The 17,985-nt window shown below is 40.5% G+C and overlaps 1 protein-coding gene across 1 annotated transcript in view; it reads left to right on the forward strand.

Moving 5' to 3' along the window:
- The window catches only part of MACROD2 (mono-ADP ribosylhydrolase 2), a 2,149,518-nt gene that overhangs the window by 1,949,099 nt on the left and 182,434 nt on the right, over positions 1–17,985 (forward strand). The window contains exon 10 of the mRNA XM_065919545.1: positions 11,186–11,230. Coding sequence (XP_065775617.1) covers positions 11,186–11,230 — 45 coding nt within the window. The remainder of the gene's footprint in view (positions 1–11,185; positions 11,231–17,985) is intronic.

A 17,985-nucleotide genomic window follows, 5' to 3' on the forward strand; every position in this document is an offset into this window, starting at 1 on the left:
CCATGTTTTAAAATATATATAGCTTCTAGAAAATAATATATAAAACTTCTTACTGTAATATAAAAGTAGCACAGATTTGTAGTAAAAAAAAAAAAGTAGAGAATCCAAAAGAAAAAAATACAAATAATTTTTTATCCTATAGTTCAGAAACGAATTGGATTTCATTGTTTATACTTTAATCTTTTAAAATGCAAAATGAAAACATCCAAAAGTACAGTCTTATAACTCACAATGTGTCACATACCACAAATCGTGAACATTTTCTCATGTCATTATATATTCTTCTGTAACATAATCTTAATGAACCCAATGTTTACCCAAAATCATATTGTTGAACTGTGAAAATATCATTGCAAATTATTCTTTATTTGTTGATGAATGACACTTATAGAAGCACGTCTTTATGGGTAAACATTGGCATATATCCACAATTTTCAGAATACTTTTCTAGAAGGAGTATTACTTTTTCAAAATGCATAAAAAAATCAAGATGCTTCTGATAGTAATCGTCAAATTGGCCTTTGTGTTTACAAGCCTATGAGTGAGTGACATGTACTTCAGGAGTCACCATTTCCAGAGTCAAAAATGTGAACATTGACACCTCACACTGAACAGCCTTTCAGGCTAATGTAACAAAAATCTGTAAACAGGAGGCTCATAAACAACAGAAATCTGTCGCTCACAGCTCTGGAGGCTGGAATCGTGAGACCACAGTGCCGGCATGGTCTGGTTCTGGTGAGGATCCACTTCTGAGTGGCAGGTGGCTATTTCCTCTCTGTATCCTCCTGTGGTGGAACGAGAGCTCTCTGGAGTTCCTGTTATAAGGGCATTAATCCCCTTCATGAGAGCGCCACCTTCATAGATAATTATCTCCCAAAGTCTTAACTCCTAATACCATCTCACTGGGGGCTAGGATTTCAAAATATGAATTTTGGGAGAGCACAAACATTTAGTCCATTACACAGAATTTATATTCTCATAAGCAGTATTTAAGAGTTTACTATTTCCTTACTCTTCCAAGAAGTATACAGTCTCATGTTTTCAATTTTATATGTGAATTAAGCTAATTAATGGATAACAAAGTGCATTTCTTTTATTAGTAGTATAGCTAATCCCTTTTTCAGTTGTTTATTATAGCTCTAAATGTTCTATGTGAGATGGCTAATATCTTTTGCACATTTATACTGACTATTGCATATTTATCCTTATTGATTTGTAAGAACAATTTGTATATTAAAGCTATTAATCTTTTCAAATGTATGTTGCAAGTAGCTCTCCAGTTAGTCATCTGTCTTTGTGATGTTAGTTAGCTATTTTTCTTTTATGACCAAAACAATGAGGAAAGGTAGGCATATGGACAAAAGAAAGATGAAAGGAAATGTGAAAAAGAGGAGGGTAGAGAATGGAAAGAAGGGAGGAGGGGGAGATAAAAGAAAAGAATGAAGACTGAAAAAAAGAAAGCAAAGAGGAAACTTTTTATACAAGAGAATGAAGTTGAAAATTAAAAACTCAGAAAAGACCTTGATTTTAAGCCTGGGTACTTGATCCCATAGGAAATCACTATGTCTAAATGGAATCATTCTTAATTCTACTCCTCAGATACTTTGTATGCAAAGCCATCTGCTTGCTGATTTACTAGATGTGGGAGGAGGAATGATGCCTTAAACCCACCAAAGATGCCTTCAACCCCAGAATCTGTAAATAGGTTAACATTGCAGAGGGGAGATAAGATTGCAAATGAAATCAGGGCTGCTGATTAGCTGATCTTAAAATAGGGATGTTATCCTGGCTTATCCGAGCGGGCCAATGTAATCACAAGGGTCCTTAAAAACTGGGAGAAGGAGACAGAAAGAAGAGAGTCTCCATGAGACAGGACTGTGGAAGAAAGTTCAGAGAGATACAGCTTTTGTGATGCAAAGGGGGCCACCAGCTGAGCAGTGTACGCGGCCTCTAGCAGCTGCAACGTTGAACATACAGATCCTCCTCTAGAGCTGGCAGAAAGGATTGCAGCCCTGCCAACACCTCGTTTAACCCAGTTAGATCCACGCCTGACTTCTCATCCACAGAACTGTAACATAGTAATTTTGCATTGTTGTAAGGCACTAGTATGTAGAAATTTTTTACAGCAACACCAGTAAACTAATCCATCAGTTGTCTTTGAATAAGTAAAGGGAACTCAAGCGAACTGTTGACCCACTCTGAATTGCACACTGTTTTTATTTAAAATGGCACATTCGGTGCATAGAAAACTCTACAGAGTGAAAGAATTCAAAGTTTTCTTTAATTATGAATATTTACAGGGACTTGGCACTTTTGTGCTCATTTGTACACTTTTCATGTGAGGGTCGCATTGATGCTTAGAATTATACAAGACCTGCTTTCTGTAATGTGCGTAAATGAGTTGACTGCCTTCTTAGGAAATGGGGTGCTAACCATTTCCACTTGATGGGCCTCAAAAGCTACAAACACATTTTGCCTTCAATGAAAATCCAGTGAAGTGTTGCTGTAACCAAGCAACCTGAATGCAGGAACAAGCAGCAGGCCCAGACAGAAAGCAATCGGTCTCTTCAAAGGGGAAGAATGTGCAGTGTGTGTAGCAAATGCTGATAAACAGCAGAACAAATAAAGACCTGAGGACACAAGCCTTGACTAAGCAGAGTTTGATCTCATTAGGGAGTTCTGATAAAAGAGCAGACAAAATGCTGCTGGCAGAAGGGCGGGTGCTGTAGGCATCCTTACAAAAAACCCCTACAAGGTGCTTTAGAAAGACTCCTCAAACGTCCTGGGAAGACTGGTTTCTGCTGTGTAGTCAAAAACATTGAGGCAGATGTGGGGAAAGTAACAATAACTTCTGAGAATAGTGTATAAATGAAATAATTTCTAGTAAGACACAGAAGTAAGAATAAAGATAAACAATAGGGTAGGTGAAAATCCTCCAGCCTCCGTGACACCATATGTATAGACCTGACTTGTGCCCTCAGCCACATCTTCTTTTTAAATTTACTTTATTGAAAGGTAATTGATTTACAAAGTTGTGTTCATTTCTGCTTACTGCAGAGTGATTTAATTATGCATATACATATATTATTTTTCATATTCTTTATTATAGGATGTTGAATATAGTTCCCTGTGCTATTCAGAGGGCCTTGTTGTCTATCCATTCAATATATAATAGTTTGCATCTGCTAATGCCAAATTCTCACTCCATCCCTCCCCCTCTTCTCCTTCCTTTTGGCAACCACTAATCTCTTTCCTAGGTCTGTGAGCCTGCTTCTATTTCAGATAAATTCATTTGTGTCATATTTTAGATTCCACATGTAAGTGATATCATATGGTATCTACCTTTCTCTTGGTCTGTCCATGTGGTTGCAAATGGCATTATCTCATTCTTTTTTATGGCTGTGTAGTATTTCATTCAGGAGAACCACCCCCCCCCCCCCCAGTTCAATTCCTAAGTCAGGAAGATCCCCTGGAGAAGGGATAGGCTACCCACTCCAGTATTCATGGGCTTCCCTGGTGGCTCAGACGGTAAAGAATCTGCCTGCAATGTGGGAGACCTGGGTTTGATCCCTGGGTTGGGAAGATTCCCTGGTGGAGGGCATGGCAACCCACTCTACTATTCTTGCTCGAAGAAGCCCATGGACAGAGGAGCCTCACAGGCTGTAGTCCATAGGGTCACAAAGAGTCAGATGTGACTGAATGACTAAGCATAGCACAAGTGTTTCATTCATCCATTGATGGAAATTGAGGTTGTTTCCATATTTTGGCTGTTGTAAACAGTGCTGCTATGATCTTTGGGTTACATGTCCCTTTTTGTTTTGTTTTGTTTTTTCATTTATTTTCATTAGTTGGAGGCTAATTACTTCACAACATTGCAGTGGGTTTTGTCACACATTGACATGAATCAGCCATGGAGTTACATGTATTCCCCATCCCAATCCCCCCTCCCACCTCCCTCTCCACCCGATTCCTCTGGGTCTTCCCAGTGCACCAGGCCCGAGCACTTGTCTCATGCATCCCACCTGGGCTGGTGATCTGTTTCACTATAGATAATATACATGCTGTTCCCTTGAAACATCCCACCCTCGCCTTCTCCCACAGAGTCCAAAAGTCTGTTCAGTACATCTGTGTCTCTTTTTCTGTTTTGCATATAGGGTTATCATTACCATCTTTCTAAATTCCATATATATGTGTTAGTATGCTGTAATGTTCTTTGTTTTTCTGGCTTACTTCACTCTGTATAATGGGCTCCAGTTTCATCCATCTCATTAGAACTGATTCAAATGAATTCTTTTTAATGGCTGAGTAATATTCCATGGTGTATATGTACCATAGCTTCCTTATCCATTCGTCTGCTGATGGGCATCTAGGTTGCTTCCATGTCCTGTCTATTATAAACAGTGCTGCGATGAACACTGGGGTGCACGTGTCTCTTTCAGATCTGGTTTCCTCAGTGTGTATGCCCAGAAGTGGGATTGCTGGGTCATATGGCAGTTCCATTTCCAGTTTTTTAAGAAATCTCCACACTGTTCTCCATAGTGGCTATACTAGTTTGCATTCCCACATGTCCCTTTTTGAATGATAGTTTTGTCCAAGTACATGCCCAGGATTGGGATCTCAGCCAAGTATCTCTGAAGAGGTATCTGTCTCCTTCACTTGCTGTTTACTCTGCAGTCCACAGCGATCATGCCGTTCTCTCTACCCAGCTACAGCTGCTGTCCTTGTGGGGGTTATCAAAACCTCTTGGATGGGTGGAGTGTGGTTATTGAAACCAGTGAATATTTGATCACATGACCCCATGTGACCCTTTACAGCCTTTATCTCACCTGCCTGGGCATCCTTTATCCTGTTGACCATTCTGTCTCCACTTCTCTCTGTTTCCTCACTGCACACGACCATCTCCAGTCGAGAGTCCCTCCGCATCTCTCACTCAACACATCTAAAACTAAATCCAAAGTCTCCCCTTCCCCATCGCCCCCCTCCTGAACCCCATATTTCAATGGTTGGTACCATCATGTACCTAGTTGGCCAAGCCAGAAACAGCAGAACCATGCAGTTTTCTGAGCAATGCCTTTTACTTATTGATTTATTTATAAATGAATGAGATTTGAGTGCTCCTCTAGGTCAATGACCAGGTGGGGGAAGGAGGGGAAAAAAAATTGATTTTTTAAAAAAACTCTCTCCTGGCCCCCTCAGTGACCTTGCATAAAGTAAATTTAGCAATTTGTTAGATCCAGGGGGCCCCAGTTCTCAATGTAATGCAAGATACTCACTCTGTGAGGAATTCATCTTTATCAGTCTTTCCTTGCTTTCAGTTTCTGCTTTGTGAAGTTTCCCAAGAAGTCATGAGGATACCTTTATCCTTCCTACTTCATGGAAATCCTGAAAAGTTTGGAGCACTGTGTTTTTGCTAATGATACCTCCTTTCTCTGCAAATGCAAATTGCTCCTAGAAGCCATGGATATTGAATTATTTCAAAAATAAAGGATAGATAAAAAGGCTGTGGTGTGAAAATTAAGCCTTAGGAGAGAGGACTTGGGTGCACATGAAATAAAAGCTGAGAAGATCACTGCAATTGTTCTGCTTTACAGACTTGCCCATATGCGGGGGTGTCCCTGAAGTTTTGACGACAGTGTTGCATTATCTATTTCACATGCCTGTCGTTCGTTTCCCCCTACCTCCACCCACCCCCTGCCTGGGAGCGGAGAGGCTGCCTTAATAGTCCATGAGGGTAACTTTCCTTTGTAACACACTTCTTTTCCATGCAATCCACAGGCCTCTTTGAATGAGGCTGGAGCTTCATTGGACATGTACATATCCATCCATGTACATGTCCCTCAGCCAATCTGAGGGTCCTGGCCATGGACCATGATAACCATGCCTTGGATGATTTCAAGCACATATTATCTTATAAGGAGAAGACCTGTCTCTTGCTCCCAGCAACCACATAGTTTGGGCAGGCCTTACCAGCATCAATATTGGTTAGGCATCCAAGTTAGCTTAGCTTGGATGTAAAGTGAGACAGATACTGCTTTTGAAAGATTCTCCTCCAGTGCACAAATAGTACTTTGGAATATCAGCTTACATGAGCATCACCTGGAGGGCTTATTAAAACACAGATTTGATAGGTCCCTCCTCGAGAACTTCTGATCTTTAATGGGACCCAAGAACTTGCATTTCTAACAAATTATCAGATGATAATGACAGTGATGCTGCTGGTCCAGAGACGCACTTTAGGCTGAAGTTCTGTGGGGTTTTGTAGTTTGTCTGTTTGTTTTCTTTTTACTTCCCCCAAAGACTTCATTAATAATGGGAACTCTAGGTAAATAGAGAAGTAAGAGGCAAATCTCAAGTCATTGCAAAACCTGTGGTATACTTTGTTTTTCAAGGAAGCATGGAACCTTTTGTTACTATTTGCCTTCTCCAAAGACAGATATCTTTAAGCCAACAATATTTCATATTAACTAAATCTCCCATAAAAAATAAAGTAGATAGCTGTGAAAGGAAATTAAATGCTTCCTTATGAAGGAGTTTCTGAAGTGTATAAAGCTAGGTATTACTGAAAACTAGTTGTTTTTCATACTTGTATTCGATCTAAATAAGAACTTTAGTTATGTTTGTACTTCCTGTAAAGAATTCATCAGGTTAATCTGACAGTGAAGTGAGTAAAAAATTGTATCCATTATGAAATTCATATCAAAGAGGTCCCTTAAGAGCCTTAGTCTCTGGGTGCCCTTGGCAGAGGAAGTGAAGTGAAAGTCGCTCAGTCGTGTCTGACTCTTTGCAACCCCATGGACTATACAGTCCATGGAATTCTCCAGGCCAGAATACTGGAGTGGGTAGTGGTTCCCTTCTCTAGGGGATCTTCCCAACCCAGGGATTGAACCCAGGTCTCCCGCATTGTAGGTGGATTCTTCACCAACTGAGCTACCAGGGAAGCCCTAGCAAAGGAAGGAAAGGAGATTTTCTGGAGTTGGCATTTCTGAACACACAGAATAATACCAGCTGATGGATTGCTCTCTGTTTTGAAATGGTATCACTTTGGCTGAGAACCTTTTATTTTATTTTTGTCCTCTAACAAAGAAGAAGGATGCTTGAAGAACTGTTAAAAAGGGCAGCTCTCTGCCTACACTCCATCCATGTCTTAACTTCCTCCCAAGTTTGAATAGCATGACTCCCATCTACCTAGACTATCATCTTCCTTTATACATTGTCTTTTGGTTCCAGTTTTTGTTTGAAAAAAAAAAATATTGCTAGAAATGTGTTGAATAAATCTGACTCCAGTGAGCACATTATATAGAATAATGTTGTACTTGTACTAAAGTGGATTTCATTAATAAGTAACAGCACATTAGGTGCTTTGCAGACCATAGTACTCTTCCTTGATTTTAACACAAATACCAAAATATGAAGGCATTTTTAAAGTAAATTTCTCTCATAAAAAAAAGTTATCACTCAATGGATGATATGTCATTTCTCTGCTTAAAGTTGTTTTGTTCTCAGGATGCACTTTAAAAGCTTCAACCTGGTGTAGTAATCAAGATTCTTCAGAGAAACAGAACCAATAATATAGATATGGAAAGAGATGTATTATAAAGAAATGGCTCCCACAGTTGTGAAGGCTAACAAGTCCCAAGGTCTGTGGTGAGCAAGCTTGAGAACCGGGAGAATCAATAGTGTAGTTTCAATCCAGATGCTGACAGGCTTGAGATCCAGGCAAAGCCCTTGTTCCAGTTTGAGGTCAAAGACACAAGATATTCGGTGTCTCAGCACAGAGGTAGGTATTCTGGCAGAAAGAGTTCCCTCTTACTTGGGGGAGGGTCAGCCTAACAGACTGGATGACATCCATCCAGATTAGGAGGGACAATCTGCTTTACTCAGTCTATGGATTCAAATGTTAATTTCATCCAGAATCCTCCTCCCAGACACTCTCAGAATAGTGTTCAGCAAATGTCTGGGCACTCTATGATCCAGTCATGTAGATACATAAAATTAACTACCATATTCAGCATGGACCAGGGAAGACCCTTCAATAGTAGAATAGATCACTTTATCCATAGTTCTGTAAATTCTCCCTTCAGCCATTCAGAGCTAGTTTTATTGCCTTCAAAGCATCTTGACTGTTCACATCCAACTGTTTTTAGCTGTGTTTCCCCTCTGCTTGAGTTCCATTAACCTTGTCTTATTTTGAATACCCAACCCCCTCCCCGACTCCAGAAGCAGACTTGGAAAAAAATTCAAGTGGAAATCATTACACCAGTAGGGGAGTGAGAAAAGTCATGAATTACCCTCCCCTCCAGGGCAGCCTTTTACAAAGTGACTGACAGGATTTGCATACAAGGCTTCCAGCCCCCTTGCTTTCTGGCTTTGCTTTCCTGTGGCACCCACTTCTTTGTGAGGTCTTTGAGGAGTGTCATCTTGTATCTCCAAAGCCTCCCATGGTTCAGGCACACAGTGTTGGCCAGTAAATGGTTAGGTAGTAAATGTAGTAATAATAATGATATGACGACAGTGACACCAGTATTTATTGAATGTTCCTTCTGTATAAGCACTTTACATGTATTGCCAACTCTAGAAGAATGGTAATTTTATCCTCCCTATGCTATCAACAGAGTCTATTTTCAAACATAAGCTCTGAGGTCACATTGTCTGAGAGCCCTTCCCAGTAGTGTTGACTAGAAGCTTCTATCCCTCCTCTGGCCATTTGCAATGGCAACGACTACTCTGCATCATGTATTTGAATTTCTCTCCATGTCTTAGTTTCCTTAATCTTGATAAGTTTCTAGATAAGGTTTTATTTAAGTGTCTGATTTATTTTTGTGTTTTCGGTTTCCCCAAACACAAGCCTTGCACATACTAGGCTACCAACTAGTGTTTATCAGAAGGACAAATGGATACAAGGGGAGCAATCAGAGAGATCTTTGACATAGCCTTTATTTTCCCCTAGAAAATATAGTCTTTTCCATCCCACTCTGAGATTCCAGAGGTTCTGTTGTCATAGAGATGATTCTAGATATTTTAGGCAGTTTTGGAAAATAAAACTCTATTTTAATATACTAAGTTTAGAAAAAAAATCTGTGAAGAGTTTACTTTGTAGAATTTAGGTAATTCTAGAATGTGGTTAGAAAACCACATTTCCAAGAAATAGCTATTCTTCCTCCTAAAATTACATTCATAGAAAGAATGAAAAAAAGAAATTATGTAGAAAAATAACAATTGTTTTTAACAATCTGAATGAAAGAAATTTTGCTTCTTTGATATTTAACTGTGGCCATCAAGAATTATCTGTGTAACACTTCAAGTTAAATGCATTTTCCACTTCTGCTATTATGTCTCTAATATTCATTAATAGTTAACACTTTGAGGAATGTCATATTGAATAAATCTGGCTAGGAAGTTGCAAATCTTGACTGAGTCCCATTGCTTACAGACCATCTTCTAAATACATGCTGTCCTGATATGTAGGAAACACTTAGAAAGTATAAACTAAGAATTCTCCAGTTTGGCTAATACAAAATGAGATAAAAACAAAAACCACAAAAATTTAATTCAGCAGAAACTTCTTTGTTGATTACAATGTGTAAGCAATTGGATTAGGTGCCATGGAACACAAAAGAACACCGGAGATGTTCTTTATCTTTGTAGGATTTATGATCTGGAGGTGGGCCTATGGAAAACAGATAATTTATAAGTTACTAGGCTGTGGGATTTGATGGTAATAATAGCTAATACTTAGCGTTAAATGATGTTTCAGTAGCTGTCCTAGTGTTTTATGTTATATTATCTCATTTAATCCTTACAACAACTCTCTGTAGGAGGCTCTATTATTATCTCACTTTACGGCTGATGAACTTGAAACTCAGTAATATTAGATCATTTCTCCAAGAATGCATACCTGGTGAATGTGTGGGTGGAGGAGCCAGTATACAGATCTAAGCCTAAAGGTCCTTAAAGTCCATACTCAGAAGGCAGTGAACATAAGGTACCAAAGAGAACATTATTCATTCACATTTGGGTGGAGCAGCTGTTAATGGTGCCTCAGCTTGGCCTGGAAGTATAAGTGTGAAGAGAGGTGGAGAAAAGCATTGCTTCCAGGACTGAGGCAGGAGGAAGGAAGCTAAAGGAAGTCTCAGAAAATAAGGAAGAGCCAAGCGTTGTCATGCCTGTAGCTGGCAGCATAAGTGGAACAGGAGTGGTGAACCTGAGAAGAGTGGTTGGAACCAGATATTGTCGGCCTTGAGTGTTACTCCAAAGACTCTAGACTTTTCTCATTAGACAGAGAATGGTTGTCTGATGGTTGTGAATCAGATGCAAGCAATGTTTTAAGATTGATTTGACAGATACATGTAAAGGGAACTGGTGTCAGAAGTGGGAAGAAGAGCAGGACAGTCAGGAAACCAAAAAATAGAGAAGGCGAGTGGCAATGAGAGTTGGGATTCAGGTGCAATCATGTGAGCAGAGGAGAAGAAATATGGAAGTAGCTCAGGATTTGTCGTTGGCTGGATGTGAGGAACACATAAGGAGAGGAGACGATAACATATCCAGAGAAACAAATACGTCTTTCAGCAGGCGGAGGAAGCATATATCTGGGTCCTGTCAAAGGGACTCACTCTAGAAGGTGAGATGAGAGGGGTTAAATAGGAATGGAGTAACTGGTAGGGACACTTGAAAGTACATGGTTGAAGGTGTGGTTGAAGTACGTGGTGAAGGTGTGGATTTGCATGTGTAGCAAACAAGCACGTTTCCTTGTGTTGGATGGTGTGTCAGCCTACAATGAAATGGTGATGCCTGCATATCTTAGGTACTTCAGGTGAGCATACACACCTTTAACAAATACAGAAAATGTGACATTTAAAATCTGTGATTTTTATTTTTTTTAAGAATGGATGTGACCAAAGTGACCATATATAACTTTTATAAGTGAAACAGATTATTGCATATGTATTTTATTACAAAATATGTAATAATTTTTTAAAGGAAATATAAACCCTAGTTGCTAAGTTGTGCTCTAATGTATATACTTTCTTCCTAATTAAGCACGATAATATAAGTCCGTGGAAAGTCATGATTTAATACTCTTTTCTACTAAATGTTTTCTTTAGCTCGATTTTTTTTGTTAGTCAAATTGGAGAATAGTGGTATTTCTAGCTTTCATATGAGTTTTTCTTTTTCTTATTTTTAATAGATGATAATGATGAAGAAGAAGATGCTGACATGAAAGAAGATTCAGGTATTAATGTTTTTATTCTTAGGAGATAGACAAGGATCATTCTGTTGATGTATACCTTATATCTTCCAAAGAAAGACAAAACAAAGCTAACATAATAGAAATGTACATTCAAGGTTACAAAATAAGGAAGTGGTCTTTCTTACTCATAGCTAATGTGTATGGGGAGGATGTGTGTGGGGTGTGGGTGTTAGTCGCTTAGTTATGTCCAGCTATTTGCGACCCCATGGACTATAGCCCACTGGGCTCCTCTGTCCATGGGATTCTGCAGGCAAGAATACAGGAGTGGGTTGCCATTTCCTGCTCCAGAGGATCTTTCTGACCCAAGGATCAAACCCGGGTCTACTGCTTTGCAGGTGGATTCGTTACCATCTGAGCCACCATGGAAGCCCCAGACATAACTAATAAAGTTACTGTATTTAAACATTAAACTTGACTTCAAGCTTCCTGAGAGCTAAGGTAAAAATGGACCATGATGTAGTTAATGGAAGTGTATAACAAATCACCCCCCAAACTTAGTGGCTAAAGTGCCCACATATATGCTGAAATATTCTGTGGGTCAGAAATTCACAGAAGGGCTGATTTGATAATACTGCTTCACAGAATCTGAGGCCTCAACAGGAAGACTCAGCAGCTGGGGATTAGAATCACCAGAAGATTTGTTCACTCACATATGTCTGGCTGGTGGGATTTCATAGGTAGCTCAGTGGTAAAGAATCCGCTTGCCAAGCAGGAGACCTGGGTTCAATCCCTGGGTTGGGAAGATCCCTTGGAGGAGAAAATGGCAACCCAGTCCAGTATTCTTGCTTGGGAAATCCCATGGACAGAGAAGTTTGACGGGCTATAGTCCATGGGGTCACAAACAGTCGGACACGACTTAGGGAATGAACAGCAGCAGCAACATATCTGGCTGGTGATTGACAGGCCTGTCACCTGAGACCTTGGCTGGGGCAGTTTTCTGAAATACCTGTGCATGGCCTCCTTCTGTGTTCTGGGCTTCCTTCCAGTACCCAGTTTCCTTTTGGTTTCTCTAGAGAGTGAGCGAGCCAGACACACTCCTGTCTTAAGATGCATCCTCAAGAATCCCATAGAATTACTTCCACCACACTTTTTTCTTTGGAATCATTCTTCACAAGCCCACCCAGCCTCAGAGGAACAGAGAATAGACTGTTTCCCGGTGGGAATCAGTGAGGGTCTGTATAGCAGGTAGGACCTGAAAAATGGCTGAGGGAATCTTTGGAAAATGCATTTTATACATGTGATGTATTGTTCTCATTATCAGAAAGTGAGATACATGCCTGCTCCTCATAAAAAAGACCAGTGTTTGATGAGAGAAATATAGTGGTTAAAACCATTGGTTCTGGCCTAAGGTCAATATCAGCTTGATAATGAATACATCAATCAGTTGGCCTGGATTCAGTCCTAGCTCCTCCACTTAAAGGCTTTGGATTAGAGGTTTCTCTGTTAGCCTCAGTTTACACTTCTGGTGGCAACGAGTCTTACCATACAGTCTTGTTTGGGGGACTAAATGAGATATCATACGTGAAATGTTCGTTGCATACGTGGTGATCACTTTGTTTACTCAACATTATATCTGACAGATATTAGAAAGTACAGGGCTCAGTTCTGTAGGACGAGAGCCCCATGTGTCTCACTTTGGCATCATGCCACTCTAGACGCAAGATGGGGCCTGTTTTCAGAACTGAGATAGATATCTTACAGACCTTCATTTTGTGTGACCTCCTGTTGCTGCCAGACTCCCTACAAATCACTGACACCTTGGTTCCGAGCAGCTTCACAAACAGGGAGCTCTTTAAACTGTGAACCAGGCGGTCTCATTGGGCAAGGTTTAGTTAAGGTCATCCTTCTCCTTGTGAAGTTCGATCTCTATCCCTCACCTGACCTCCCACTGTCCTCATGGAGGAAGAATATCTGTTCTTTTTGGTAGTAACAGTTCACTGGAACAATGGTCTGACATTCTGTCCAGTCTTGTACCTCCCTCTGGTCTCCCCAGGGCCATGGATTCCAGGGGCACGGTAGGCAGAGGGAGGATCTCAAAGTCAGGAGTGGAATGGAGGAGGTGGAGGAAGGACAAGACAGCAGCTCTGGGTTCCCTCTCTGGAGCCCAGCCCTCTTGGCAGTCCGGTTGTTGTACAACACGGGCAGCTTTCTAAGGAAAGTTCTTGTCTCTGTCCATGAAAGAAAACCCAAAGTATCAGGGAGTTAGCTTCTCTGGAGTACCTCTCAGCCAAGGTTGAGCAGGAGATGGTTGACCAATACCATTGCCGGATGCATCTGAGGCATGTCCTAGACCAGCACTGCCCAGTAGAAATGATCACTGCCCAGCCTGATAATTCAGATAATTTCAGATTTTCTTTCAGTCACATCGAAAAAGGTAAAAAGAAACAAGTGAAATTAACATTGCCTGTAACATATCAAAAATATTATCATTTCAACATAAGCAATGTAAAAATTAGTCAGATATTTTGCATTCTTTATTTTCCCATACTGTTTTTGAAATTTGTGTGTATTTCACATGCACATGTTAAATCAGACTATTCACATTTCCAGTATCATTGGCAATATGTAATATTAGACAGCGGGATTCAGTATTATCGCCCAGAGGCTCCTGGTAGAAATGAACTCTCCACAGCTGACTTTCTCATTAATACACTTATTGGTTGTCCTTCCTTTCTGGTCTTACCTCCCTGCTCCCCTCTGCTGCTTCCTGGGATAATCTCTCAAATTAAGTACTTGCACTCAAATGTTTGTCTATTTGTCTTTTGAGAAAATTCAACTTAAGACAAGGACTCTGCTTCCCTTTTGTAAAACATAAAGCCCAAGGCAAAATTTCAATTAAAATATCAATGACTATACTCAGGATAGCTTATTATTTAAAAGAACCATAGATTGAAAAAAGTGGTCAGTTCAGTTGCTCAGTCATGTACAACTCTTTGTGACTCCATGGACTGCAGCACGCCAGGCCTCCCTGTCAATCACCAACTCCCGGAGTTTACTCAAATTCATGTCCATTGAGCTGGTGATGCCATTCAACCATCTCATCCTCTGTCGTCCCCTTCTCCTCCCATCTTCAATCTTTCCCAGCATCAGGGTTTTTTCCAATAAGTCAGTTCTTCTCATCAGGTGGCCAAAGTATTGGAGTTTCAGCTTCAGCATCAGTTCTTCCAATGAACACCCAGAACTGATCCCCTCTAGGATGGACTGGTTGGATCTCCTTGCAGTCCAAGGGACTCTCAAGAGTCTTCTCCAACACCACAGTTCAAAAGCATCAATTCTTCAGTGCTCAGCTTTCTTTATAGTCCAACTCTCACATCCATACATAACTACTGGAAAAACCACAGCCTTGACTAGATGGACCTTTGTTGGCAAAGTAATGTCTCTGCTTTTTAATATGCTGTAGAGGTTGGTCATAACTTTTCCATGAAGCAAGTGTCTTTTAATTTCATGGCTGCAATCACCATCTGCAGTAATTTTGGAGCCCCAGAAAATAGTCTGTCACTGTTTCCACTGTTTCCCCATCTATTTGCCATGAAGTGATGGGACCAGATGCCATGATCTTAGTTTTCTGAATGTTCAGGTTTAAGCCAACTTTTTCACTCTCCTCTATCACTTTCATCAAGAGGCTCTTTAGTTCTTCTTTGCTTTCTGCCGTAAGGGTGGTGTCATCTGTATATCTGAGGTTTTTTGATATTTCTCCTGGCAATCTTGATTCCAGCTTGTGCTTCATCCAGCCCAGCATTTCTCGTGATGTATTCTGCATATAAGTAAAATAAGCGGGGTGACAATATACTGCCTTGATGTACTCCTTTCCCTATTTGGAACCAGTCTGTTGTTTCATGTCCAATTTTAATTGTTGCTTCCTGACCTGCATATAGATTTCTCAAGAGGCAGATCAGATGGTCTGGTATTCCCATCTCTTTAAGAATTGTCCACAGTTTGTTGTGATCCACACAGTCAAAGGCTTTGGCATAGTCAATAAAGCAGAAATAGATGTTTTTCTGGAACTCTCTTGCTTTTTTGATAACCCAGCGGATGTTGGTAATTTGATCTCTGGTTTCTCTGCCTTTTCTAAAATCCACTTGAATATCTGGAATTTCACAGATTACATACTGTTGAAGCCTGCCTTGGAGAATTTTGAGCGTTACTTTACTAGCGTGTGAGATTAGTGCAATTGTATGGTAGCAAAGAATTTGGTAGCAAAGTAATTCTTTGCCAACAAAGAATTGAGCATTCTTTGACATTGCCTTTCTTTGAGATTAGAATGAAAGCTGACCTTTTCCAGTGCTGTGGCCACTGCTGAGTTTTCCAAATTTGCTGGCATATTGAGTGCAGCACTTTCACAGCATCATCTTTTAGGATTTGAAATAGCTCGACTGGAATTCCATCACCTCCTCTAGCTTTCTTTGTAGTGGTGCTTCCTAAGGCCCACTTGACTTCGCATTCCAGGATGTCTGGCTCTAGGTGAGTGACCAATCACCATGGGATTATCTGGGTCATGAAGATCTTTTTGTATAGTTTTTCTGTGTATTCTTGCCACCTCTTCTTAATATCTACTCCTTCTGTTAGGTTCATACCGTTTCTGTCCTTTATTGAGCCCATCTTTGCATGTAAAGTTCCCTTGGTATCTCTAATTTTCTTGAAGAGATATCTAGTCTTTCCCATTCTATTCTTTTCCTCTATTTCTTTGCACTGATCACTGAGGAAGGCTTTCTTATCTCTCCTTGCTCTTCTTTGGAACTCTGCATTCAAATGGGTATATCTTTCCTTTTCTCCTTTTCTTTTCGTTTCTCTTCTTTTCACAGCTATATGTAAGACCTCCTCAGAGAGCCATTTTGCCTTTTTGCGTTTACTTTTCTTGGGGGTGGTCTTGGTCCCTGTCTCCTGTACAGTGTCATGAACCTCTGTCCATAGTTTATCAGGTACTTTGTCTATCAGAGTAGATTAGACAGTGTAGATTAGACAGACTAGATTAGAGTACTCTGTCTAATCCCTTGAATCTATTTGTAATTTCCACTGTATAATCGTAGGGGATTTGATTTAGGTCATACCTGAATGGTATTGTGGTCTTCCCTACTTTCTTCAATTTAAATCTGAATTTGGTGATAAGGAGTTCATGATCTGAGCCGTAGTCAGCTCCTGGTCTTGTTTTTGGTAACTGTATAGAATTTCTCCGTCTTTGGCTGCAAAAAGTATAATTAATCTGATATTGGTATTGACCATCTGGTGATGTCCATGTGTAATGTCTTCTCTTGTGTTTTTGGAAGAGGGTGTTTGCTATGACCACTGTTTTCTCTTGGCAAAACTCTGTTAGCCTTTGCCCTGCTTCATTCTGTACTTCAGGGTCAAATTTGCCTGTCACTCCAGGTGATACTTGACTTCCTACTTTTGCATTCCAGTCCCCTATGATGAAAAGGACATCTTTTTGGATGCTAGTTCTAGAAGACCTTGTAGGTCTTCATAGAACCATTCAGCTTCAGCTTCTTCAGCATCACTGGTTGGGGCATAGACTTGGATAACCATGATATTGAATGGTTTGCCTAGGAAACGAACAGAGATCATTCTGTCGTTTTTGAGATTGCATCCAAGTACTGCACTTCAGACTCTTTTGTTGATCATGATGGCTACTCCATTTCTTCTAAGGGATTCCTGCCCCCATTAGTAGATATAATGGTCATCTGAGTTAAATTCACCCATTCCAGTTCATTTTAGTTCACTGACTCCTAGAATGTCGACGTTCACTCTTGCCATCTCCTGTTTGACCACTTCCAATTTGCCTTGATTCATGAATATAACATTCCAGGTTCCTATGCAATATTGCTCTTTACAGCATTGGACTTGACTTCCATCACCAGTCACACCCACAACTGAGTGTTGTTTTGCTTTGGCTCTGTCTCTTCATTCTTTCTGGAGTTATTTCCGCACTGATCTCCAGTAGCATATTGGGCACCTACTGACCTGGGGAGTTCCTCTTTCAGTGTCCTATCTTGATGCCTTTTCATGCTGTTCACCCTGTCTTAAATTCCGTGAATTTAGCATTAATGCTTGCACTTCACATGGAATATCCTTGGATGTCCTTGGACTATCCTTCATCCATGGGGAGCACTACCCTTTCAGCCAGATAGTTTAAGGCCCTTATCTTGCTAAGGATCATTTGCCCAAAGTGATATAAGTACGCATTTCTAGGCAAAGGGGGCTGACTTCTTAATAAGGTGCAACTAGCTATCTGAACCACAGAATGAGTTCAAGGAAGTCATTAACGCTAATGCAGAACCCACAAGGTTGGAGTCAGCATTAGGGGTTTAGGGGCCTTAAGTGGATCATCATTTCTGATATTAGTCCCACCAAATTTCCTGAGATTTATCTCTAGCAGCTGGATGCCACCATTCATGTCACACTCAGTGGCCCAAGGATACTTAGTCACTCCGACAGAATGGGCTTGGGAAGCTGCTGTTTGTTACTCATATCTGAGTGTTGAAATCATGGGGGATTTTGTGCAAAATGGGTTCATGAAGGGCCAACTAGCCTTGCCAAATATTGGTGAGCAGGCTTGCTTCTGTTCAGTCTCATGCTCCGGTGTGCTGGTGTCTGAGAAGAGTCTGATCGAGCCTCCTAAGACCGTTAACAGCTAGCCTTCCCTGATCGCTGAACCTCTTCTTCTCATATGAGAAGTAGTGCTGGAAGGATTTTTAAGAATGCAATTGACACTAGTGAAAGCCTGTTTGTGTGACTCAATGAGT

Source organism: Muntiacus reevesi, chromosome 2 (genome assembly GCF_963930625.1).
Source record: "Muntiacus reevesi chromosome 2, mMunRee1.1, whole genome shotgun sequence".
Taxonomy (NCBI): domain Eukaryota; kingdom Metazoa; phylum Chordata; class Mammalia; order Artiodactyla; family Cervidae; genus Muntiacus; species Muntiacus reevesi.